General features: G+C 43.3%; 1 protein-coding gene across 4 annotated transcripts in view; it reads left to right on the forward strand.

Moving 5' to 3' along the window:
- Positions 1-20,813, forward strand: part of sh3kbp1 (SH3-domain kinase binding protein 1) — a 57,400-nt gene that overhangs the window by 1,915 nt on the left and 34,672 nt on the right. The window contains exon 1 of one of the 4 annotated variants that reach the window (XM_053487541.1): positions 1,580-2,048. The exons of the other annotated variants lie outside the window; for them this stretch is intronic. Within the exon in view, the coding sequence (XP_053343516.1) occupies position 2,048 (1 nt within the window). The 5' untranslated portion in view covers positions 1,580-2,047. Of the gene's footprint in view, positions 1-1,579; positions 2,049-20,813 lie in introns of those variants that run through there. 4 annotated transcript variants of the gene reach the window in all.

A 20,813-nucleotide genomic window follows, 5' to 3' on the forward strand; every position in this document is an offset into this window, starting at 1 on the left:
TCCTGGTCATAGCTGTATAGAACAGGTTGAAACTCTTGTTTGATGTTTTTTTGGTGCAGCGTTGATGCTTGATGGGTCCTAAAAAAAAAAAACACCAGAGAGATCTGCTACATTGCGGTTTTTCTCGGGTTATGATTCACACCGTGCGACGTCTGCTTCCTTTTTTGTGCACTTTTGCAGAACAGAGGTGATGTCCACAAATGCAAAACTTCTTCCTCTACTTCTTCTTCTTCTGCTCTGCTCAGCGAGAAAAACAACAATGCTTGTTTGTTTCCTGTCTTCGTCTCTGTCTCGAACCTTTACATCCTCCTGGTTACTGTTACTTCATCTAGAAATGACCACAAACAGCTCAGGAGCATCGCTCACACCTGTAGCCCTATTTAAATAGCCACGGGATATGAATATGCATGAGTATGCAAATCAGAAGCACCAGCGAGTTGTACTGTTATCAGGCTCGAGTGAAGAGTCTGGATTTACAGTGTCGTGCAAAAGTCTCGATGTGGATTAACCAAAAGAAATGTGAGCAAGTGTTTCTCAGCAGCGACCTCATTTCCCCTCTCATCTGTTCCAACCCCTCATCATCGTCAGTATTACTAATCACCTGTCATCGTCTGCACCTGTTTCTCACTGGGTCAGGACTTAAATTAGATGTTTTTTGTGCTTTATTTATTCCTAGGTCACTGTGTGTCTCAACAAACAAAACAAATCCCTCTGAAACTGCTCAGGTAAAGAGACTGGACTGAAAATAAAAAAGCGGCATTAAGAATTAAGGGGGGTCAGGACTTTTGCACAGTACTGCATATCCTGGTGTTACTTTTTACTGCAGTCAAAACTTGAGCTTTCGTTGCCATGGCAACCGACAGTCTTCTGAGGACCAACATCAGTCTTTGCTTTTTAACGAAAAAAAATAATCTGTTAATAATTTAGATGAATTCGGATGCACTCGCTTTAAAGTTAATCTGCACATGAAGTTTTTTAAATTTAGTAACTTTTCCAACAAGCAGGTCTAGAAATCAGAAAAATAAATAAATAAATAATCAGAGTTAACATCAGAAGGGACGAGTGACGTGTCATAGACTCACACGTTGATCTCTTTTAATGTTTCACCTGATGTCAGACACTAAATTGAGTGATTAAGTTTTTAAAAACCCAAGTTTTTAAGTTTAAAACTAATACACAGAGAGTGAATGTGAGAGAAGCAGGTCTGTTTTTACACTGCTGCGACACAATCCTCTTAAACTGTGTGTGTGTGTGTGTGTGTGGGGGTGTGTGTGTGTGTGGGGGGGGGGGGGGGGTTGGGTCCGCTCACATGATTCTGATTTGTTTCTCAAACTCAGTCGAATAGATGAATTTGATGCGTCAGGTGAAGTCACGCTGTAAAGCTCCAGCATGACGAAACAGTAACTCCGACCCAGATCTCGGGCGGCTGTGTCACATGACCTCCTTATGAGCTTTCGTTATGTTTGCGAAATAAAGCAACAAAGTTTAAACAGAAGTGCGGGAGTGTCTGCAATTGATGATCCTGATGGAACGATTTCTCTGTTTCCACGCGAGCTGCATCTTCCAAGCAGATCTGCTTTTATTGAAGACAGATAACGCGTGAGAGACGCCAGATCCCGTGCCACGTTGCAGATGTTTCTTTTACGCTCAAACGTAAAAAAAAGAAAACTTTACATCCTGTCCATCTGATCTTCTCCTGAAAGCGCTTCTCCACCACCTCCTCCTCCTCCACCTCCTCCATCGTCACCGCCAGGCTGTTATCCGCTCAGGACGTCAGTAAAGTGCGCTTCACATTCCTGGAATATTTGTCGCGAGCTCGTGAAGGAAGCGCTCCGACCCCGGCGCTTGTCCAGAGCGTCCCGCGCTCGCCTGCTTCTCTAATTTACCTCTCGACTTCTCGTTTCGAGCCCTGAGTGAGAGCCGCGCGCGCTATTTAAAGAGACGCTGCGGTCAGAGGAACGCCGGGGACGCAGGATGTTTACTCTGAGAGAACTGATGTGATCATTCGCTTCCAGACCAACTTCAAACCTCAGCCCGCTTTTATAGAAGTGAGTCGTTTCTCAGGTCTGAACAAACATACTGTCGTTATCACTTTCATTGCAGTGTGTCTCAGAGGAAGCACGTGAGGATACACTTCACCCTCCTGCGTGGTGACTGTGTCCTCAGAATCTCTTTCCTTTTTTTTTCTCCCTCTAACCTGGAGCAGTTTCTTTTTTACTCGAGTGAGAGAGAGAGAGTCGTGTAAACTCGTGCAGCTTCAGAGAAAATGTCTGTTTAAAGTTATTTATCAGGAACATTAGGGCACCAGGCATCACCCGATATAGATCGTATATTATAAAGATACCACGGTGCTGATTTGATCTGCATCACAATTTTATAGGAAATAAGGTTTGATATTTATTTAATTTTTTTTATTACTTATGTTAAAATTTCTGTTTCAATGTGAAACAAGCTTGGTAAATAATTTGTTTCTTCTACGCAGGACGCAGCGCTGCTTGGCGATGTGTAAATAGTTTAGAGTGCACCACCTGTAGGATTATAGAGGAACTGCAACATATTACTTCGAATATACAACAAAATTAAAAATTAATTTGTTTGACATTGTGGCAAAACATAAATTGCAACACAAAAGAATCACAAAACAATCATTGAATATATTTTTAAATATAGTTATTAGAAAGAAAGAAAATCAGAATCTACCAAAATCAGCAGGTCAGACAGTTTTTTTTTTGTTTCTTTGATTTTTAAAAAAATCTGAATCAGCCAAGTAAAGTTGCACGCTGTGAATCTGCTGAAACACAACAGTAAATTTAACAACTAACATAAAGAGTAAGAAATCTGCAACGAGCCGAGTGTGAGTCGAGCCGCTGTGTGAAGGCGGAACGCTGGGAAGAGAAAACGACAGATAAAGATCCTAAAAACCAAAAGTCCTAGTAGATGCTTTTCTGCTGGGCGCAGACGTACAGAGCGGTGAGTCTGAGTTACTGTAGGCTTCGTGTCTCTCCCTTAAATGTCTCTCGTCAACAAAGTGTTTCACTCTGGATGTTTGTAGGTGATTTTTCCCCATTTTGCGTCACATCCACAGAGTTGTGTGTCAGAACGCCGGCAGGACACGAGCCGTTTGTGAAACCCTCAGAACAACACTCGAGGTGCTGAGATCATGTGTTTCTCCACGTTGTGACATTTAGTGTGAATCTGTTGCTCGTGATCTGTTGCATTTTATACACGAAGCTGCTGCAACCTGATTGGCTGATTACAGCGATAACACAATTAATCACATGCAACAATCAAAATGGAGATACGGACCTGTGCAACTATTTAATCACAAAGCAGCTGCAGTTTATTACAGGTCGTACAGTACATGCATAGTCAGGAGTTTATGTAGAGTTTGTTCATAATTTAAGTATTTTAAGTATTAATTTAAGTATGAGATCGTTTGTGCCGTCATTTGCTGTTGGCTCGGATAAATATGTTCAAATACAAACTGGTCCCTTTAATAGTTAAATATCACGGTTTAAATCGCAGTCGCAATATGTGTCATACTATCGCAGTGTGATTTTTGTGCCGCTGTAGCTGAGAGATAATTACATGAATGATCAGGTGTCTGGGATCAGAGTTAACGTGGACCATGAGTCTGTTTTTCAATTGTTAATCCGTATACAATTAGTCATAAAATCAGCTTCAATATAAAGTTTACATATAAAGTTTAAATATATACAGTGGGGCAAAAAAGTGTTTATTCAGCCACCAATTGTACAAGTTCTTCCTCTTAAAATAATTAGAGAGGCCTGTAATTTTCAAAGTGGGGTCAAAGTGTTCACAAGAACTGTGTGAAAAAAATATAAATTTTTTATTATACCTATGATGGTATAAATTACAGCTTTTTACATATTTACATATGACAACTTACACAATTAGTGGCTGACTAAATACTGTTTTGCCCCACTGTACATATGTGTTTAAATCATGTGTGTGTGTGTGTGTGTGTGTGTGTGTGTAAGAGAGATAATCAGTAACAGGATCATATCTGACTTCCTATCGTTGCACAACTTGGTGTTGCATGGCCACAGACGCTGTTTCCTGTAGTGTAATTAGTCTCTTGGGCCGGTGCAGGGCTGCAGAATATCGCCTCGCTGTGTGTGTGTGTGTGTGTGTGTGTGTGTGTGGACTAAAAGTAAATAAGATGGGTGAGAATTAGACATGTAGCAGAGCAGAGGCTGCATTGTGTGCACAGTGGCATATTGTCATGATGATGATGATGATGATGTCATTGGCAAAATCAGAGCGCTCGGGTGGCATCTCTTCCGTCTGCCAGGCGACGCTTTCTCTTCGTTTACACGTTGAGTCAGAAAACGTGGTTTTCTTTAGCTCCCACGGCTCAGGCGGTTCCCCAGAAAACCCTGCGCTGTGTAGCAGAAACATCTCAGGTCACGTGACCAGCGTCAAAGCTGGCCTCTTACTCATACACACTGTCACACCCCCGTTCATTCTGTCCATCTCTCTCGCCCTCTCTCTCTCTCACACACTCACACACACACACACACACACACACACACACACACACACACACACAGTCCGGCCATTGTTTCGTTCCTCAATGAGATGCAGACGGAGACGTCAGCTTTCAGGCTGCAGGAGTTTGTTTGTCACTGCGTGCGTTTTCTCATCAACGCCATCGCTGCACTTTCAGTAGTTTTGGAATAAAATATTTAGACAAGCAAATAAAATCAACACAAATCTAAATAAACATGCATGGAATTGTTTTACTGGTTTAATAACAAATGCAATATATTTCCTGTTGTAGGCGCGGTGCGAACATTAGCGGCCATTTGGGGCCAATTCACAGAGTGAGAAGCTGAGCTACAGTAGCAAGTGAAAGATAAACCGGAGAAACAGCAGATTAACACCAGGGCATGGAGTGTGAGTCTGATCTCGGTGTTGAGTGTGCGTCTGATCTCGGTGTGAAGTGTGAGTCTAATCTCAGTGTAAAGTGTGAGTCTGATCTCAATGTGAAGTGTGAGTCTGATCTCGGCGTGGAGTGTGAGTCTGATCTCGGTGTCAAGTGTGAGTCTGATCTCGGCGTGGAGTGGGGGTCTGATCTCGATGTGAAGTGTAAGTCTGATATTAGTGTGGTGTGTGATTCTGATCTCGGTGTGGAGTGTGAGTCTGATCTCAGTGTGAAGTGTGAGTCTGATCTCGATGTGAAGTGTAAGTCTGATCTCGGTGTAGAGTGAGTCTGATCTCGGCGTGGAATGTGAGTCTGATCTCGATGTGAAGTGTAAGTCTGATATTAGTGTGGTGTGTGATTCTGATCTCGGTGTGGAGTGTGAGTCTGATCTCAGTGTGAAGTGTGAGTCTGATATCAGTGTGGAGTGTAAGTCTGATCTCGGTGTAGAGTGAGTCTGATCTCGGCATGGAGTGTGAGTCTGATCTCAGTGTGAAGTGTGAGTCTGATCTCGGCGTGGAATGTGAGTCTGATCTCAATGTGAAGTGTAAGTCTGATATTAGTGTGGTGTGTGATTCTGATCTCGGCGTGAAGTGTGAGTCTGATCTCGATGTGAAGTGTAAGTCTGATTAGTGTGGTGTGTGATTCTGATCTCGGCGTAAAGTGTGAGTCTGATCTCGATGTGAAGTGTAAATCCGATATAAGTGTGGAGTGTGAGTCTGATCTCGGCGTGGAGTGTGGGTCTGATCTCGATGTGAAGTGTAAGTCTGATATTAGTGTGGAGTGTGAGTCTGATCTCGGCGTGGAGTGTGAGTCTGACCTTGATGTAAAATGTGAGTCTGATATTAGTGTGAAGTGTGTGTCTGATCCCGGTGTGGAGTGTGAGTCTGATCTCGGTGTAGAGTGTGAGTCTGACCTCAATGTGAAATGTGAGTCTGACCTCGATGTGAAGTGTGAGTCTGATATTAGTGTGGAGTGTAAGTCTGATATTAGTGTGGTGTGTGATTCTGATCTCGGCTTGGAGTGTGAGTCTGATCTCGGTGTAGAGTGTGAGTCTGACCTCGATGTGAAATGTGAGTCTGATCTCAGTATGGAGTGTGAGTCTGATCTCAGCGTGGAGTGTGAGTCTGATTTCAGCGTGGAGTGTGAGTCTGATCTCAATGTGGAGTGGGGGTCTGATCTCAGCGTGGAGTGTGACATGTTGTCATGGTTTGTAAGTCTGATGTCGCCAAGGAGTGTATTCTCCATATGAAACGTGTGTCTGTTCTCTGTGTGCAGCACAAGTCTGATCTCAGCGTGGAATGTGAGTCTGATCTCAGCAGGTTGGGAAGTTAAGTTAAGTTAAGTTAAGCCTTTATTTGTCACATATACATTACAGCACAGTGAAATTGCTCCTTGGCATATCCCAGTGTGACTGGGGTCAGAGCGCAGGTGAATCTCCTCCACTCCATCATGACTCAGTGTTTCTGCTGCTGCTCTCATTAACTGTAACGCTGTATTTAGCACAGGCCTGATGTTTTATGTATATACTTATATAATATTTTTTATTTTAATAATTTATTTATATTCATAAGTAATTTATTGAATAACCGTGTATGTGTACATGAATCTGTGTGTGTGCGTGTGCGTGTGCGTGTGCGTGTGTGTGTGTAGGACATACAGCAGTGTATGTGAGAGACATTTGTGTGTGTGTGTGTGTGTGTGTGTGTGTGTGTGTGTGTGTGTGAGAGAGAGAGAGAGAGAGAGAGAGAGAGAGAGAAAGATACAGCAGTGTGTGTATGAGCTGAACACTCCCCAGTGCTTCAGCGGTTAATTCATTAATCATGGCGGTGGTTATTTATAGCGGTACAGATGCAGCAACGAGGACAAAAAAACATCTGATCTAAAAAGAGCCGTGCAGGAGCCTCGTGTCTGATCTCACACCTGATTAATACGTTTCCTCTGTAGGAGATCAGGACGTGTTTTTATACTGCAGGTCTGCAAGCTGAAATTAAAATGGCAAACGTAATGTACTAATCGTGATCGTTTCAAACTGACTCGTTCCTTTCCTCACACACACACACACACACACACACACACACACACACACACACACACACCTAAGAGGTGGACTTGTAAAGCTGGATTACGTTATTGGAGAAAATTGTGTTTGTTTCATCTGGAACCCCTGTATTGAGTCAGAGCCCAAATCAGTGAATCAAATATACAATGAGTGAATCAAATACATGATTAGTGAATCAAATACATGATCAGTGAATCAAATACATGATTAGTGAATCAAATACATGATTAGTGAATCAAATACATGATCAGTGAATCAAATACATGATCAGTGAATCAAATACATGATTAGTGAATCAAATACATGATCAGTGAATCAAATACATGATCAGTGAATCAAATACATGATTAGTGAATCAAATACATGATCAGTGAATCAAATACATGATCAATAAATCAAATACTGTATATGATCAGTGATTTAAAGCCCGTCCTAATGAGTCAAAGCCCTGATTAGTGAGTTGAACTTACGGTCAGTGAGTCAGTAGCATGAACAGTCTGAAGGATCCGTTGTAAGTTTGTAAGTTCCTGTAAGGTTGCGTATCATTTTTCTGCTCTTTGTGTCACAGATGTTCGATGTGTGTGTTTAAAGTGTTATTAAGTTGTGAAATAAATGTGTAGACGTTTAGAATAAAGACTAAACAGGAGGAGAGAAAATACAAGGCGTGTGAAAGGGCGGCCCTGTGGAAAAATAAAAAGATACAGAAGAAAATCTAAGAGTCATTTTTAAGAGGAATTGCAGTGTGTGTGTGTGTGTGTGTGTGTGTGTGTGTGTTTGGAAGTTGGCTCCTTATAAGCACTGCAGCTGTGCACAAACTGAGCATTTAAAGATAGAGGAAAGAGAAAGTAATGTGAACGCTCCATCACACAGAGACACTCAAAGAGAGAGAAAGACAGAGGTAGAGACAGTCCCCTTAAGAGAGTCTCCTTTACACCAAACTCTATACTGTCATGTGGGCGGAGCTATGAACACTTCAGCTCACTGATTGGTCCAATGCAGCGACTGTCTTACTGACCGAGTCTCTCTTTTATAGTCAGTGTGTTTCTGCAGGATGTGAAAGGACAGGTGTGGGGTGTCTCAACCCTCGACTTTCTCTTCTCTGAAGAGTTATGAACAGCCCACAGTCTCTAGTCATGTTTTTTTTTTCTTTTCTTTCTTTCAGGTCTCACTAGGAGGGAAAAAAAATCAGACAGTGTGTGAGACACCTGGAGAGAAAAAGAGACACTCTAAGAGAGACGCTCTCGCTCTCATTCCCATGTGGCTGTCTCTCAGAGAGAGAGGGGGGGGGGATAGTCAGGAAGACAAAAAGCGAGGGATGGAAAAATACAGGGAAAGAGAAGAGAAGATGAAACGTGGAAAAGGATGAAGAGAGAGAGACTGAAGTGGTGGAGAAGTCTAGGGAGGCCAGTGGAGCATAGAGGTGACTGTTCACCCCAAAACTCCAACTCCACACTGCACTGTGTTTATTACCTTATTTGGGACTTTTAGACTTTTTAAAAAACTTTTTACAACAAAAAAATTATCAGTTAAATTCAATTTTATTTGTATAGCATCTTTACACAATCAAAAGAAATAATAAAGTGTGTATGGAATTTAAATGTGTATGAATCAAAATGGTCAGTTTGTCCCTGATGAACAAGCCGAGGGCGACAGTGGCAAGGAAAAACTCCCTGAGATGGTAATAGGAAGGAACCTTGAGAGGAACCAGACTCAACAGGGAACCCATCCTCATCTGGGTGAAACAGAAAGCAGGAATTGATCTGCATTTATACAGTGTGTTAGGAGGCTGGAAGTTCAGTATAACAGTTGATGTTAATTGATGTTAATATGGAGTCCAGGTAGTTATTGAAAACTCAGGTAGGCTTGTAGGAAATTGCAGTCCCCGAATCGAACGGTCAAGTCCTCAGAGAAACAGCTGCCAACACCAGTCGAGGCCAGAACCATCTTTTAGGTAGAGAGAATCATCCCCAGACACCAGACGCATCCCAAAGAGACACACGGGGCATCCATGTGACGAGATCTTCAGCCAGAAGCGGGGCACCAGGATGGGTCAGACAGGTCCGGAGGGCAGAGGGAGTCTGGATCACTGGCAGCTTAGGAACAACATGTGTAGCTCGACAGAGAGATGGAAGGGAGAGAGGGAAGAGAAAGAGCAGGAGAGAGAGCAGAAGAGAAGAGATAACAGTTAGGTCTGGTCACAGTCATATCATGTATAATGTAAATGTATATTAACTGTAGAGTGCAAGCAGAGACTCCGGCAGGACTAACTATGACATCATAACTAAAAGGGGAGGAGCCAGAAGGAAACACAAACATGAGGGGGAACTGAGATGTAAAGCAAACAATCACCTCACCGTCAGCAAACCTGAGTGATCAATGAGAGTGAGGAAGACAGCATCCAAACATACCAGTTCACCATAATACTCTACGTCCATGAGTCCCCCAGATCTGCTCCTTTACCTATGGCTAATCTATTTATAAAAATGCTTGGCTAAATAAATAGGTTTTTAGCCTGGACTTAAACACTGAGACTGTGTCTGAGTCCCGAACACTATTTGGAAGACTATTCCATAACTTTGGGGCTTTGTAAGAAAAAGCTCTGCCCCCAGCTGTATTTTTCATAATACGCGGTACTGACAAGCAGCCTGCATCCTTTGATCGAAGTAGGCGTGGCGGATCGTAAGACACTAGCAGTTCGCTCAGGTACTGCGGCGCAAGACCATTTAATGCTTTATATGTCAAGAGTAGTATTTTAAAATCAATGCGAAATTTCACAGGGAGCCAATGCAGTGAAGATAAGATAGGGGTGATGTGCTCATATCTTCTGGTTCTGGTGAGGACTCTCGCTGCTGCATTCTGGACTAGCTGAAGCTTATTTATGCATCTAGCTGAACAACCAGACAGTAAGGCATTAATTCAATTCAATTCAATTTTATTTGTATAGCGCTTTTAGCAATTTTCATTGCCGCAAAGCAGCTTTACATAGTCAAAAGAATTATTTAGGTTTGTATGAAATGTGAATTTGTATGAATCAAAATGGTCAGTTTGTCCCTGGTGAGCAAGCCATTACAATAGTCCAACCTAGAGGTGATAAAAGCATGAACTAGTTTTTCTGCATCATTTAGCGACAATATATTTCTTGTCTTGGCAATATTTCTGAGGTGAAAGAATGCTATCCTGGTAATATTATCTAAATGAGCTTCAAATGAAAGGCTGGAATCTATAATCACGCCGAGGTCTTTTACTGTTGCATGTAATGGAACAAAAAGGCCATTTAAAGTTACAGAGTGATCTAGAATCTTACTTCTAGCTGTATGCGGTCCTATGACTGGAACTTCTGTCTTATCAGGATTAAGCAAAAGGAAGTTAATTAGCATCCAATTTTCTTATGATTTGCACACATTGCTCAACTTTAGTAAGCTGTTTTATCTCATCAGGTTTTGCTGAGACATATAACTGTGTGTTGTCAGCATAACAGTGAAAACTAATACCATGCTTACGGATTATGTTGCCCAGAGGAAGCATGTAAAGGGGAAAAAGCAGTGGGCCTAAAACTGAACCCTGTGGAACACCAAACTCCACTAGAGAACATGCAGAATAATCACCATTTAAGTCTACATACTGATAACGATGGGTCAGATAGGATCTGAGCCAGGAGAGGGCTGTACCCTTAATTCCTACTACACTTTCTAATCTGTGAAGAAGAATACTATGATCAATGGTGTCAAAAGCTGCACTGAGGTCAAGTAATACAAGCATAGTTACACAACCCTGATCAGAGGCCTATAGGAGGTCATTTACTACTTTAACGAGCGCTGTCTCTGTACTGTGATGAGGCCTAAATCCTGACTGATACAGTTCATGTATGCCATTTCTATGTATATATGAGCATAGCTGCTCCGCTACTATCTTTTCCAGAATCTTAGAGATAAAGTGGAGGTTTGATATTGGCCTGTAACTGGACAGCTGACAGGGGTCGAGGTCAGGTTTCTTAATTATTGGTTTAATAACCGCTAATTTAAAAGATTTTGGAACATAACCAATGCTGAGTGAAGAATTAATTATTCTCAACAGGTTATTGCTGGTACTATCTGTTTAAGAAAATGTGTCGGTACAGGATCTAATATACAGGTTGACGATTTTGAAGAGGAGATGAGTGAAATTAGTTCATTTTCTTCAAGGGGAGTAAAGTATTCTAGGTTCTGATCTGACATGGCTAGATTAACATCTGCATAACTTACATTGTTCGGTTTCAAAGCCTCAATTTTATGCGTAATATTTACAATTTTATTATTAAAAAAGTTCATGAAGTCCTCACTATTGCATGATGTTGTTGTGGAGATTTCTGCAGTGGTCTTATTTCTGGTTAATTTGGCTACAGCATTAAATAAGAATCTAGGATTATTTTTGTTATTTTCTATAAGAGTGGAGAGATATGTTGATCTAGCTACACTAAGAGCTTTTCTATAGTTCAGGATGCTCTCCTTCCATGCTATTTGAAATACTAGTAATTTAGTTTGACGCCATTTACGTTCTAATTTCCGAGCGGTCTGTTTTAAAGTGTGTGTGTGATCGTTATACCAGGGAGCGAGTTTCTTATCTCTAATCATTTTTCTTTTACCTGGAGCTACATTATCTAAGGTGTAACGGTATAAGATATATAAATATTTCAGAGGCATCGATAAAAACAAACACCTCAGTGAAAAAAACACAAGAAGTTAAAAAACTGCAGCTTTGTGTGTGTGTGTGTGTGTGTGTGTGTGTGTGTGTGGTGTTGGAGTGAGTAGTCTGGGTTTGTTATGACTGCAGGCTTTTTAAAGTGTAAATCTGTAACTTCTGTGCTCACACACACACACACACACACACACAAAGCAGAACCATCAGGAGGAAGTAGGTCTCTGTGTGAAGGATCGTTTCTGTTTATTTTTAAAATGTCTCTGAGTAAATTTAGCATCTATGGCAGGATTAATTAAAGTCTTGAAAAAATTAAAAGTCTTTTGGGCATTAAGTTCACTGCGGTGAGTGTGTGAAGCCCCTGTTACATCCTGTGTAGTGAACAGGAAGGTTTGGGGGATTCACACACACACACACACACACACACACACACACACACACACACACACACACACACACAGACACACTGTAACCACTGTACGTACTGCACAGAACACTCGTTAATATTCACTACACGCTCGTTAATATTCATTACACACTCATTAATATTAATTACACATTAATTAATATTCATATACCAACACTCACTGATACACTCATAAATATTCGCCATGCACTTATTTGTATTTATTGCAGCCTATTTAGTTATAAATTCAGAGAGTCTGCATTCAGTTGTGTTATACTGTTGTTAATTATTATTATTATTATTATAGAACAGAGGCATTATAATTTTGTGTATCGCTCCTAATTAATATTCATCATACGCTTTTACTATTCATAATCATATGTTTATCATATACTCAATATAATTAGTATTATTTTTACTGTACACACATTCATATTCAATTTAAACACATGATCATTTATTAAACACACACCAATTTTTTAGTCCTGGCTTAAAAATACTTATCTTGTATCAGCATGTTAGACTTTTAGATATTTTATATATATATATATATATATATATATATATATATATTTTTTTTTTATTTTTTATTTTTTTTTTCGGTCAGAAAAACAATCTCGCCCATGAGACTGTGTAACGGTTTTGGTCTTTGATGCAGAATCTTTTGTTAGACAATCATGATCCATCTGAGAATACATTTATTTCCCACTCTAAAAACGTGTGTGTTTGTGTGTATGTGTGTATGTGTGTATGTGTGTGTGTGTGTGTGTGTGTGTGTGTGTGTGTGTGTGTGATACAATGGTCTCAGATACGCTTGGCTAATGACTCACCGCCATAAAAACGTGATGCTCATCACTTCCGTCACACATTATACCCTGGTTACTATGGTAACCCCACTGACTGACCCCACGCACGCACACACACACACACACACACACATACACACACAAACACATTCTAATCCCCCCACCCGACCTTTTATAAAAGTGCTGACTCCCAGAATGCAATGCAGCTGCTTTGTCACACCACATTTTTTGTTGGGTGAGAGTGTTTATCACTATATGCGTGTGTGTGGGTGGGTGAGTTACATTTGCACTAATGCATGCAGCACATTTTTAGCACACTAACACAAACACACACACATACACACAAATTCTCTTAACCTGTGGTGTTTAAACAGGACGAGAGTGTGCGCGGACCCTCACACCTCACCAGCAGCTCAAACTTCCTTCCTGGAAACTCCTGACGTCACCGAGTGTTACCCCACAGAGGGCAGACACGCGCAGAAAGAGTGGCTTCATTCCGACGAGAGAGAGGCAGCACATCGAGTGTTTACTGACTGAAGTGGAGTAACAAAGCGTTAGATCATGATTCACCCAACAGATAATGATTGATGTGGGGAAAATGTAAACATGTCGGTTAGGGCACTCCCCTTTTAATTCATGTACAGATCATGCAAAAAGAAAAAAATTAAATATTAACAAAAAAAAGCATTAATGTGCTAAAACCTTTTTAAGTGTTCTTCTAATGACTCTGTACCTGCTGCATCTCATTGGCTCTGTAGGCTCACAGTAGTGTTTGTGTAGTGTGTGTACAGTGTGTGTACAGGGTGTGTACAGGGTGTGTGTGTGTAGAGAGTAGGGATGGACCAGTCACCACCTTAAAGTTCTATTAAAAAGTTAAATTCTGTTAAAAAGTATCACAATTTTATAAATATCCTGATTCAATACTATACTGTATACTTCTCGGATGTTGTTACAATTTTAATCTTAAAAAAAAAAAAAAATCAGAGTAATTAAATGTATCTCGTTCCTTATAACATTAGTTTTCTCATTAAAGCCCAAGCGCAGCGTGTAAACACTATAAACTAACTTCAAATAGAAGAGTTTAACATTCAACTTTAATTATAATAATTTTACTTTAAATAGAAGAACTTTAATTAACTTTAATTATAATTTCACTTATAAATAAATCAAAGACAAAGCTACATTCTTACTGAGCAGCGTGTATCAAATTCAAATTTTTATTTGTCACATACACAGTCATACACAGTGCGATATGCAGTGAAAGGTTTACACGACCAGCCGTGACCTCAAAAGAAAATAAAAATTAACAAGAAATAATAACCAGAAATAGAAAAATAGAAAACAGGCAAAAAATAAATAAATAAATATCTTAACTATAAGAAAGTAGAACAAAATATACAAGTTTTTTAAATATATAAGAAATATAAACCTATCTGTACAGACAAAAAATGAATTTAAATGCAAATAATAGATGGAATGATGTGAAATGAGGCGATCACCGGCCACGCCCTCTCACACTGAACTCCTGACCTGATTTCTGACCGATCGACCAACTCATCTTTATTATAAATGTAAATCTAGTTTAAATAAAATCGATGGAGACAGTGAGAGAGACGTGAATCAGCACACTAAAGAATCTCCGTAGTGAGTGTGTACTCTGTTAACGTTGAGGATTCAGCCTCGCTGCTTGAACACACTTTAACGGCGGTGACGCTCTAACTCACGGCTCTGCAACTCTTTTTTTTTTTTTCCCAGGGAGCCATAATTACTTTTCTAAAGTAAGCCAAGGGGAAGCTTATTGGTTACATGACACACATCATAAAGCGGTTTAAACCCAGAAATGATGAACCACACTGCGTTAGGTCAGATACACACTCTTGTAACCAACACACAGTCATTTCTCCTGCAGACCTGCAGCGCACTGCACCGTGCACACAAGCGTCAGTACGTCTTATTATCTCATTACAATTTGCTATTTAGATATGTAATATTTGTTATGTTTCCATTTATTGTGAAAGAATACAGGGTGTCGCATCACCTTTAAGACATTTAACACTAATTTACACCTGCACTAGTTACTGGAAAATATTGTGTGTTAAGGCTCTGGGTTACTAATCAGAACGTTGGCAGTTCAAATCCCAGCTCCAGTAGGCTGTCACTGTTGGGCACTCGAGCAATGATCCCTAACCCTGTCTGCTCGAGGGGCCGCCACGTCGTGGCTGATCCTGCACTCTGACCTCAGATTCCTAACTGTGATGTGCAAAGAAAAGTCTTTGATGATGCAGTGATGTTTATGTGACAGATCAAGGCTTCTTCCTCTAGTGAAGGAAAAACGATGTGAATTTTATGTCCCATCTCATTTCTTCATGTTACTTCCAAAGCTCCAGACGTTCTTATTTTTTTAATGTAGTATTGGGGAATAGTTCTGTCCATCATGATGTTCTGCACACGAGCGCCCCAACACAGGAAATTTTGCAAGAAATTTGTCTCAGCATATAAACGTTTCCGGCATACGAGCGACCAGATCGAGCCGAACGCTGATCTGCGCCTACGTTGCACGTGTGCATACAGTACATTAAGTTGGAGCCGTTCAAAACGTGTTTGCGTCAGAGGAAAGTCAAGCGAAGAGAGTTTACATCTTTTTCTGTGTTTTTATGCAAGAATCAGGGACGTTAGCAAGAAGAAAAGGGACTCACTTTCAGTTTGGCGTTTAAAGCAGCTAGTGCCAAGAGGAATCATAAATTAATGCTAAGTGAGGTTTAATGTCTATTTATTTTTTTATTTAACTTCAATAAAAAAAATGTATAAATGTTTTGATTGTTTTGCAAAAATGTCATTATATTGTTGAAAATTGATAATATTGGTAATATTTTTGGGAGGCTGGAACGGATTATCTGTATTTACATTATTTCCTATGGGAACATGTGTTTCACAATACAACATTTCACCTGAAGAATTCGCCCCCCGGAACGAATTACTATCATACTTTCACATTCTCTGAGGACTCGTGACTGCAGTCACTCGATGGTTCAGTCCTGTTTCCTACAGTCTACCTAAGCCGCTAATAACGAGCCTCCTCCTCCTATCCAGCCTCCTGACACACAGTATGAGTGCAGATCAATCCCTGCTATCTGTTATCACCCAGATGAGGATGGGTTCCCTGTTGAGTCTGGTTCCTCTCAAGGTTTCTTCCTATTACCATCTCAGGGAGTTCTCTTTCAAGCATACGTTTCGGTGTCTCACTATGGGATACGCCCCTTCCGCGTATTCTTCAGAAGTCCTATTACACTACGCCAGCCCCAATTGGCTGGCAGACGTGACGCTGTGTCTGGGAGTGACCTCCCCCCCCTCCGTATAAAAGGGGCAGCACAGCGTCACTTCGCTATTCAAAAACCTCTTCTCGCTTCACACCAGAAGCCTATCTTTCAGAACGACTGGTCACCACACCGTCTTTCGCCTAGCTCCTTTTATCGACACTCCAGTTGATTCTAGGACCGTTTAAAAGCAATATGGCTGCAGCAACGCAGACCGCTAAGGCTAGAGAGGGAGGAGACGTGCGTATTTGTGTTTGTGGGAACAAAATTTCGAGCAAAGACACACACCAGGTCTGCTCGTCATGTCTTGGGCTGAAACATGCGCAACTAGCGCTAGACAACCCCGGTTCATGCGAACACTGCGCACGCTTCACCGCGAAGAGCCTTCGTCGCAGGCTAGCGCGCCAAGCCAGCCTGTCGGGCCTCGACCCACTCCTCTCACCTAGCCCCACTCCAGCTGCCACCCCACAGGTATCCATCCCTGTGGAGCTGCCCACCACGGCAGCCTTATCCTGGGGTGAACAGCTCGACGTCTGCGCCCCTCTACCCAGTGTGCTCAGCACTGACGAAGAGGAAGGCGCGCTAGACTTCGAGGAAGAGGGTCAGTCTGACTTTCTCCTTTCTGAGGAAGAGGAGGATCTCGAGGACTCTCCTTTCCTTCCACCCGTGCACTCAGCACAGCCTCTTGCCGCGACAGGAGCCGCTGAAGCTATGGAAGGGGCACCATCCCTGCTCCTGAGCGTCGACCTGCAGGACGTGTGCAAACGCGCCGCGGAAAAGCTGAATATTCAGTGGCCGACTGTAGTGGCAGAGACTGCAAAGTCTCGATACGAAGGTAAGAGGCTGCCGAGAGCGAAACGGGCGGCACGGCAGCTCCTTCCAGTCTTCCCAGAGCTCCTGGAGGAGCTCGCGGTGACATGGAAGGAAAAACCGTTTACGAGCAAGACGCCAGTGCAGGGGGGATCTGCACTCGACGTGGAGGGCATGGAAAGAGAGGGACTTTTCAGGATGCCCCCTATGGAACGGTTAGTGGCTGCGCACTTGCTCCCGAGACACACGGCGGCTGCAAATCCGTCGTTGCCGTCGAAAACGGAGCGCTTCCAGTCAAACATGACGGAACGCGCATACAAGGCAGTCGCGCTCTGCGTCAGAGCTCTAAACGCGACCTCTCTGCTGACCGCGTACCAAGCGGAGCTGCAGGACGAAGCCTCGGCCACACCAGGTCAGACACAGTGGGAGGAGATCTGTATAGTGACAGATCTCTCTCTGAGGCTTCAGAGGTGCGCGGTACAAGCCGCGGGAAAGCAATGGCCACGATGGTCATTCAGGAGAGAGGCCGGTGGCTCAACTTGGCGAATCTCTCCAACAGAGAGAAAGAGTCTATCTTAGATGCACCAGTGGTGGCTGACGGAATTTTCGGCTCGGCTCTCACCCTGATGCAAAAGAGATGTGAGGAGAAAAAGAGGGATGACGAGGCGCTACAGCTTTGTATGCCCAGGAAGGCACAGGCGGCACCCCCCCCGCCACTCAGGCAGACCTTCGCACAGGTCACAGCCCGCCCTTCCCCCAGTTATCGCATCCCCAAACGACAGAGGCCGAACACAAGTTCAGCTGGCCAAGGCGGAGTCGCAGAGCAAAGATCTCCCTGGCAGAGAAGAAACTATCCGCCAGCGGCAACTCAGACGGCACAGCCTGCTCCTCAACCCCATCCTCATCCTCAACCCCATCTTCAGGGAGTGAGGAGGAAGAAGAAGGCCGTTTGATGGGGTCTTTCCTCGGGAAGGGAACCAACAGCCCCCCATTTCGCTAGTTCCCGACCCTCAAACGTTGAAAAGGACGAGTTCCGAGGTCCGAAGTTGTTCTGTGTGGAGGGGAGAGCCCGGGTGGGCCAGGGGCAAGACAGTAAAGCGAAAGAGGAACGGTGCAGCAGTGTACATACATCAATGTATCACAAGCATGTCTCACGTTCAAACTCCAATAAAGCTTTTACTGAACCCCCAAAAAATATCAAAAAATATATCTCCCCAAAAAATGTTGCAAAACATATCAATAAACCAAAATATAACGTCACCTCGGGGAGCTGTCGCTCTCACAGAGGTGATGGATCACACAGATTCTGTCAAAGCGCTAAGTGCCCGCGCATGCGCAGTACAGACCACAGAACCGTCCGTGACTCAGCCGCGCGAGGGCGCCAGAACACTGCAGATACGCAGCTGGCAAGAATGCACGCAGTCCCGCTGGGTATTAAAGACAATACAATTCGGGTACAGACTGCAATTCGCAACTTCACCTCCAAAATTCAAAGGGATAATTCATTCCCAGGTGAAGGGGGAGTTGAAGCATGTCCTTCAGGAGGAAATTTCCTCTCTGTTGAACAAAAAGGCAATAAGAGTGGTTCCACCAGAGGAGAGCCACAGCGGGTTTTACTCGAGATATTTTCTCGTCCCAAAGAAGGGAACCCAAGCCCTCCGCCCAATACTAGATCTACGTGCGTTGAACGTATACCTAAGGAGATACAAATTCAGAATGCTCACGCATTCTACACTCCTACAAATAGTGCGCCAGGGAGATTGGTTCACATCAATCGATCTGAAGGACGCATATTTTCACATAAAGATATACCCGCCACACAGGAAGTTTCTGAGATTTGCCTTCCTTGGTGTGGTATACGAATATTTGGTGCTACCATTCGGCTTGTCCCTCAGCCCCAGAGTATTTATAAAATGTACAGAAGCGGCGCTCACCCCGCTCAGGGAGAAAGGCATTCGTCTCGCTACTTACATAGACGATTGGCTTGTGACAGCTCGCTCGGAACAAGAAGCGAGAGAGCACACAGCGATACTTCTGGAACATATACAGAAACTGGGGCTAAGATTGAACACAGAAAAGAGTGTTCTCACTCCCACACGGTCCATAGTGTATCTGGGACTGTCGCTGGACTCAGTGAACTTCAGGGCGCGACTATCGGCAGACAGGGTGAAAAGATTCACCTGTTGCATGACCCATTTTCAGAGGGGAAACAAGGTTTCCTTTCGTACATGCCTCAGATTATTAGGACTGATGGCCTCAGCCCTGATGGTTATCCCGCTAGGGAGACTACATATGAGGGAATTCCAGCGCTGGGTAGCGTCCCAAGGGCTGGACCCGGTACGTCACTCACGGAAAAGGGTAAGAGTGACGTCAGAGGCAGTTCTGGCACTGCACCAATGGAAACGCCCGAACTTCCTGACTCAAGGGGTATCCATGGGTGTAGTTCGGCACAGGAAGATAATAACGACGGACGCGTCGCTGTCCGGTTGGGGGGGCATTCACGAGGGCAGAATAGTGAATGGGAGATGGGGTCAGCATATGACCAATCTTCACATAAACTATCTAGAAATGCTAGCTGTTTTTCTGACGCTAAAGCATTTTCTTCCTTTTCTGAAAGGAGAACATGTCCTTGTGAGAACGGACAACACTGCAGTTGTAGCCTACATAAATCGTCAGGGAGGCCTCAGATCACTCCTTCTGCACACGTTAGCACGCAGACTGATCCTATGGGGCAGTGTCAACCTTCTATCCCTGAGAGCGACACACGTACAGGGTGTGATGAATCAGGGCGCGGATCTGCTGTCCAGGGGAAATCCCCTCTACGGGGAGTGGAAACTGAACAGAGAAGTGATCGAACAGATCTGGGGCATGTATGGCAGAGCGACAGTGGATCTGTTCGCGTCCCAGAACAATGCCCAGTGTCACCTGTTCTTTTCCCTGAAGGACCAGAGCGCGCCCCTGGGAATAGACGCGCTAGCACACGAGTGGCCTCGCACTCTCCTATATGCATTCCCACCGATAGCGCTCATATCACCAACACTCTGCAGAGTAAGGGAGGAAGGTATGAGACTAATACTAATAGCCCCGAGATGGCCGGGGAAACACTGGCTCGCGGAGATTATACATATGCTGTACGACGAGCCGTGGTCTCTCCCGCAGCGCAGAGACCTTCTGTCACAAGAGGAGGGGGAAATCTTCCATCCTCATCCGGAACGACTGGCACTATGGGCCTGGCCCGTGAGTGGTCTAACTTAAGTAAAACTGGTCTACCCGACAGTGTTATCAAAACCATACAGAATGCCAGGGCGGCATCAACTAGATCTCTTTATGATTGTAAATGGAATGTGTTCGAACGCTGGTGCGCAACTAGACACGAGATTCCTTTTCAGTGTTCAGTGGCAGTAGTTCTTTCATTCCTTCAGGAAATGATAGACAAAGGCAAAGCGTTCTCAACCATAAAAGTGTTTCTGGCTGCTATATCGGCTTGTCACATTGGTTTTGATGATAAAACAGTGGGACAACATCCTTTGATATGCAGATTCATGAGGGGCGCGCGCCGCACCCTGCCGGTCTCTAAACCACTTACCCCATCATGGGATTTGGGGTTGGTGCTTGATGCATTGTCTATGTCCCCATTTGAACCACTAGACAAGGCTGATTTCAAGGCACTGTCTTTTAAGACTGCACTATTAGTAGCTTTGGTCTCAGCGAAGCGCGTGAGCGAGATTCATGCTCTTTCTGTGCATCCAGCATGCTTACAGTTCATGTCCGGGGATGCGGGAGTAATTATGAAACC

The sequence above is a fragment of the Clarias gariepinus genome, chromosome 26 (assembly GCF_024256425.1).
Source record: "Clarias gariepinus isolate MV-2021 ecotype Netherlands chromosome 26, CGAR_prim_01v2, whole genome shotgun sequence".
Lineage (NCBI taxonomy): Eukaryota > Metazoa > Chordata > Actinopteri > Siluriformes > Clariidae > Clarias > Clarias gariepinus.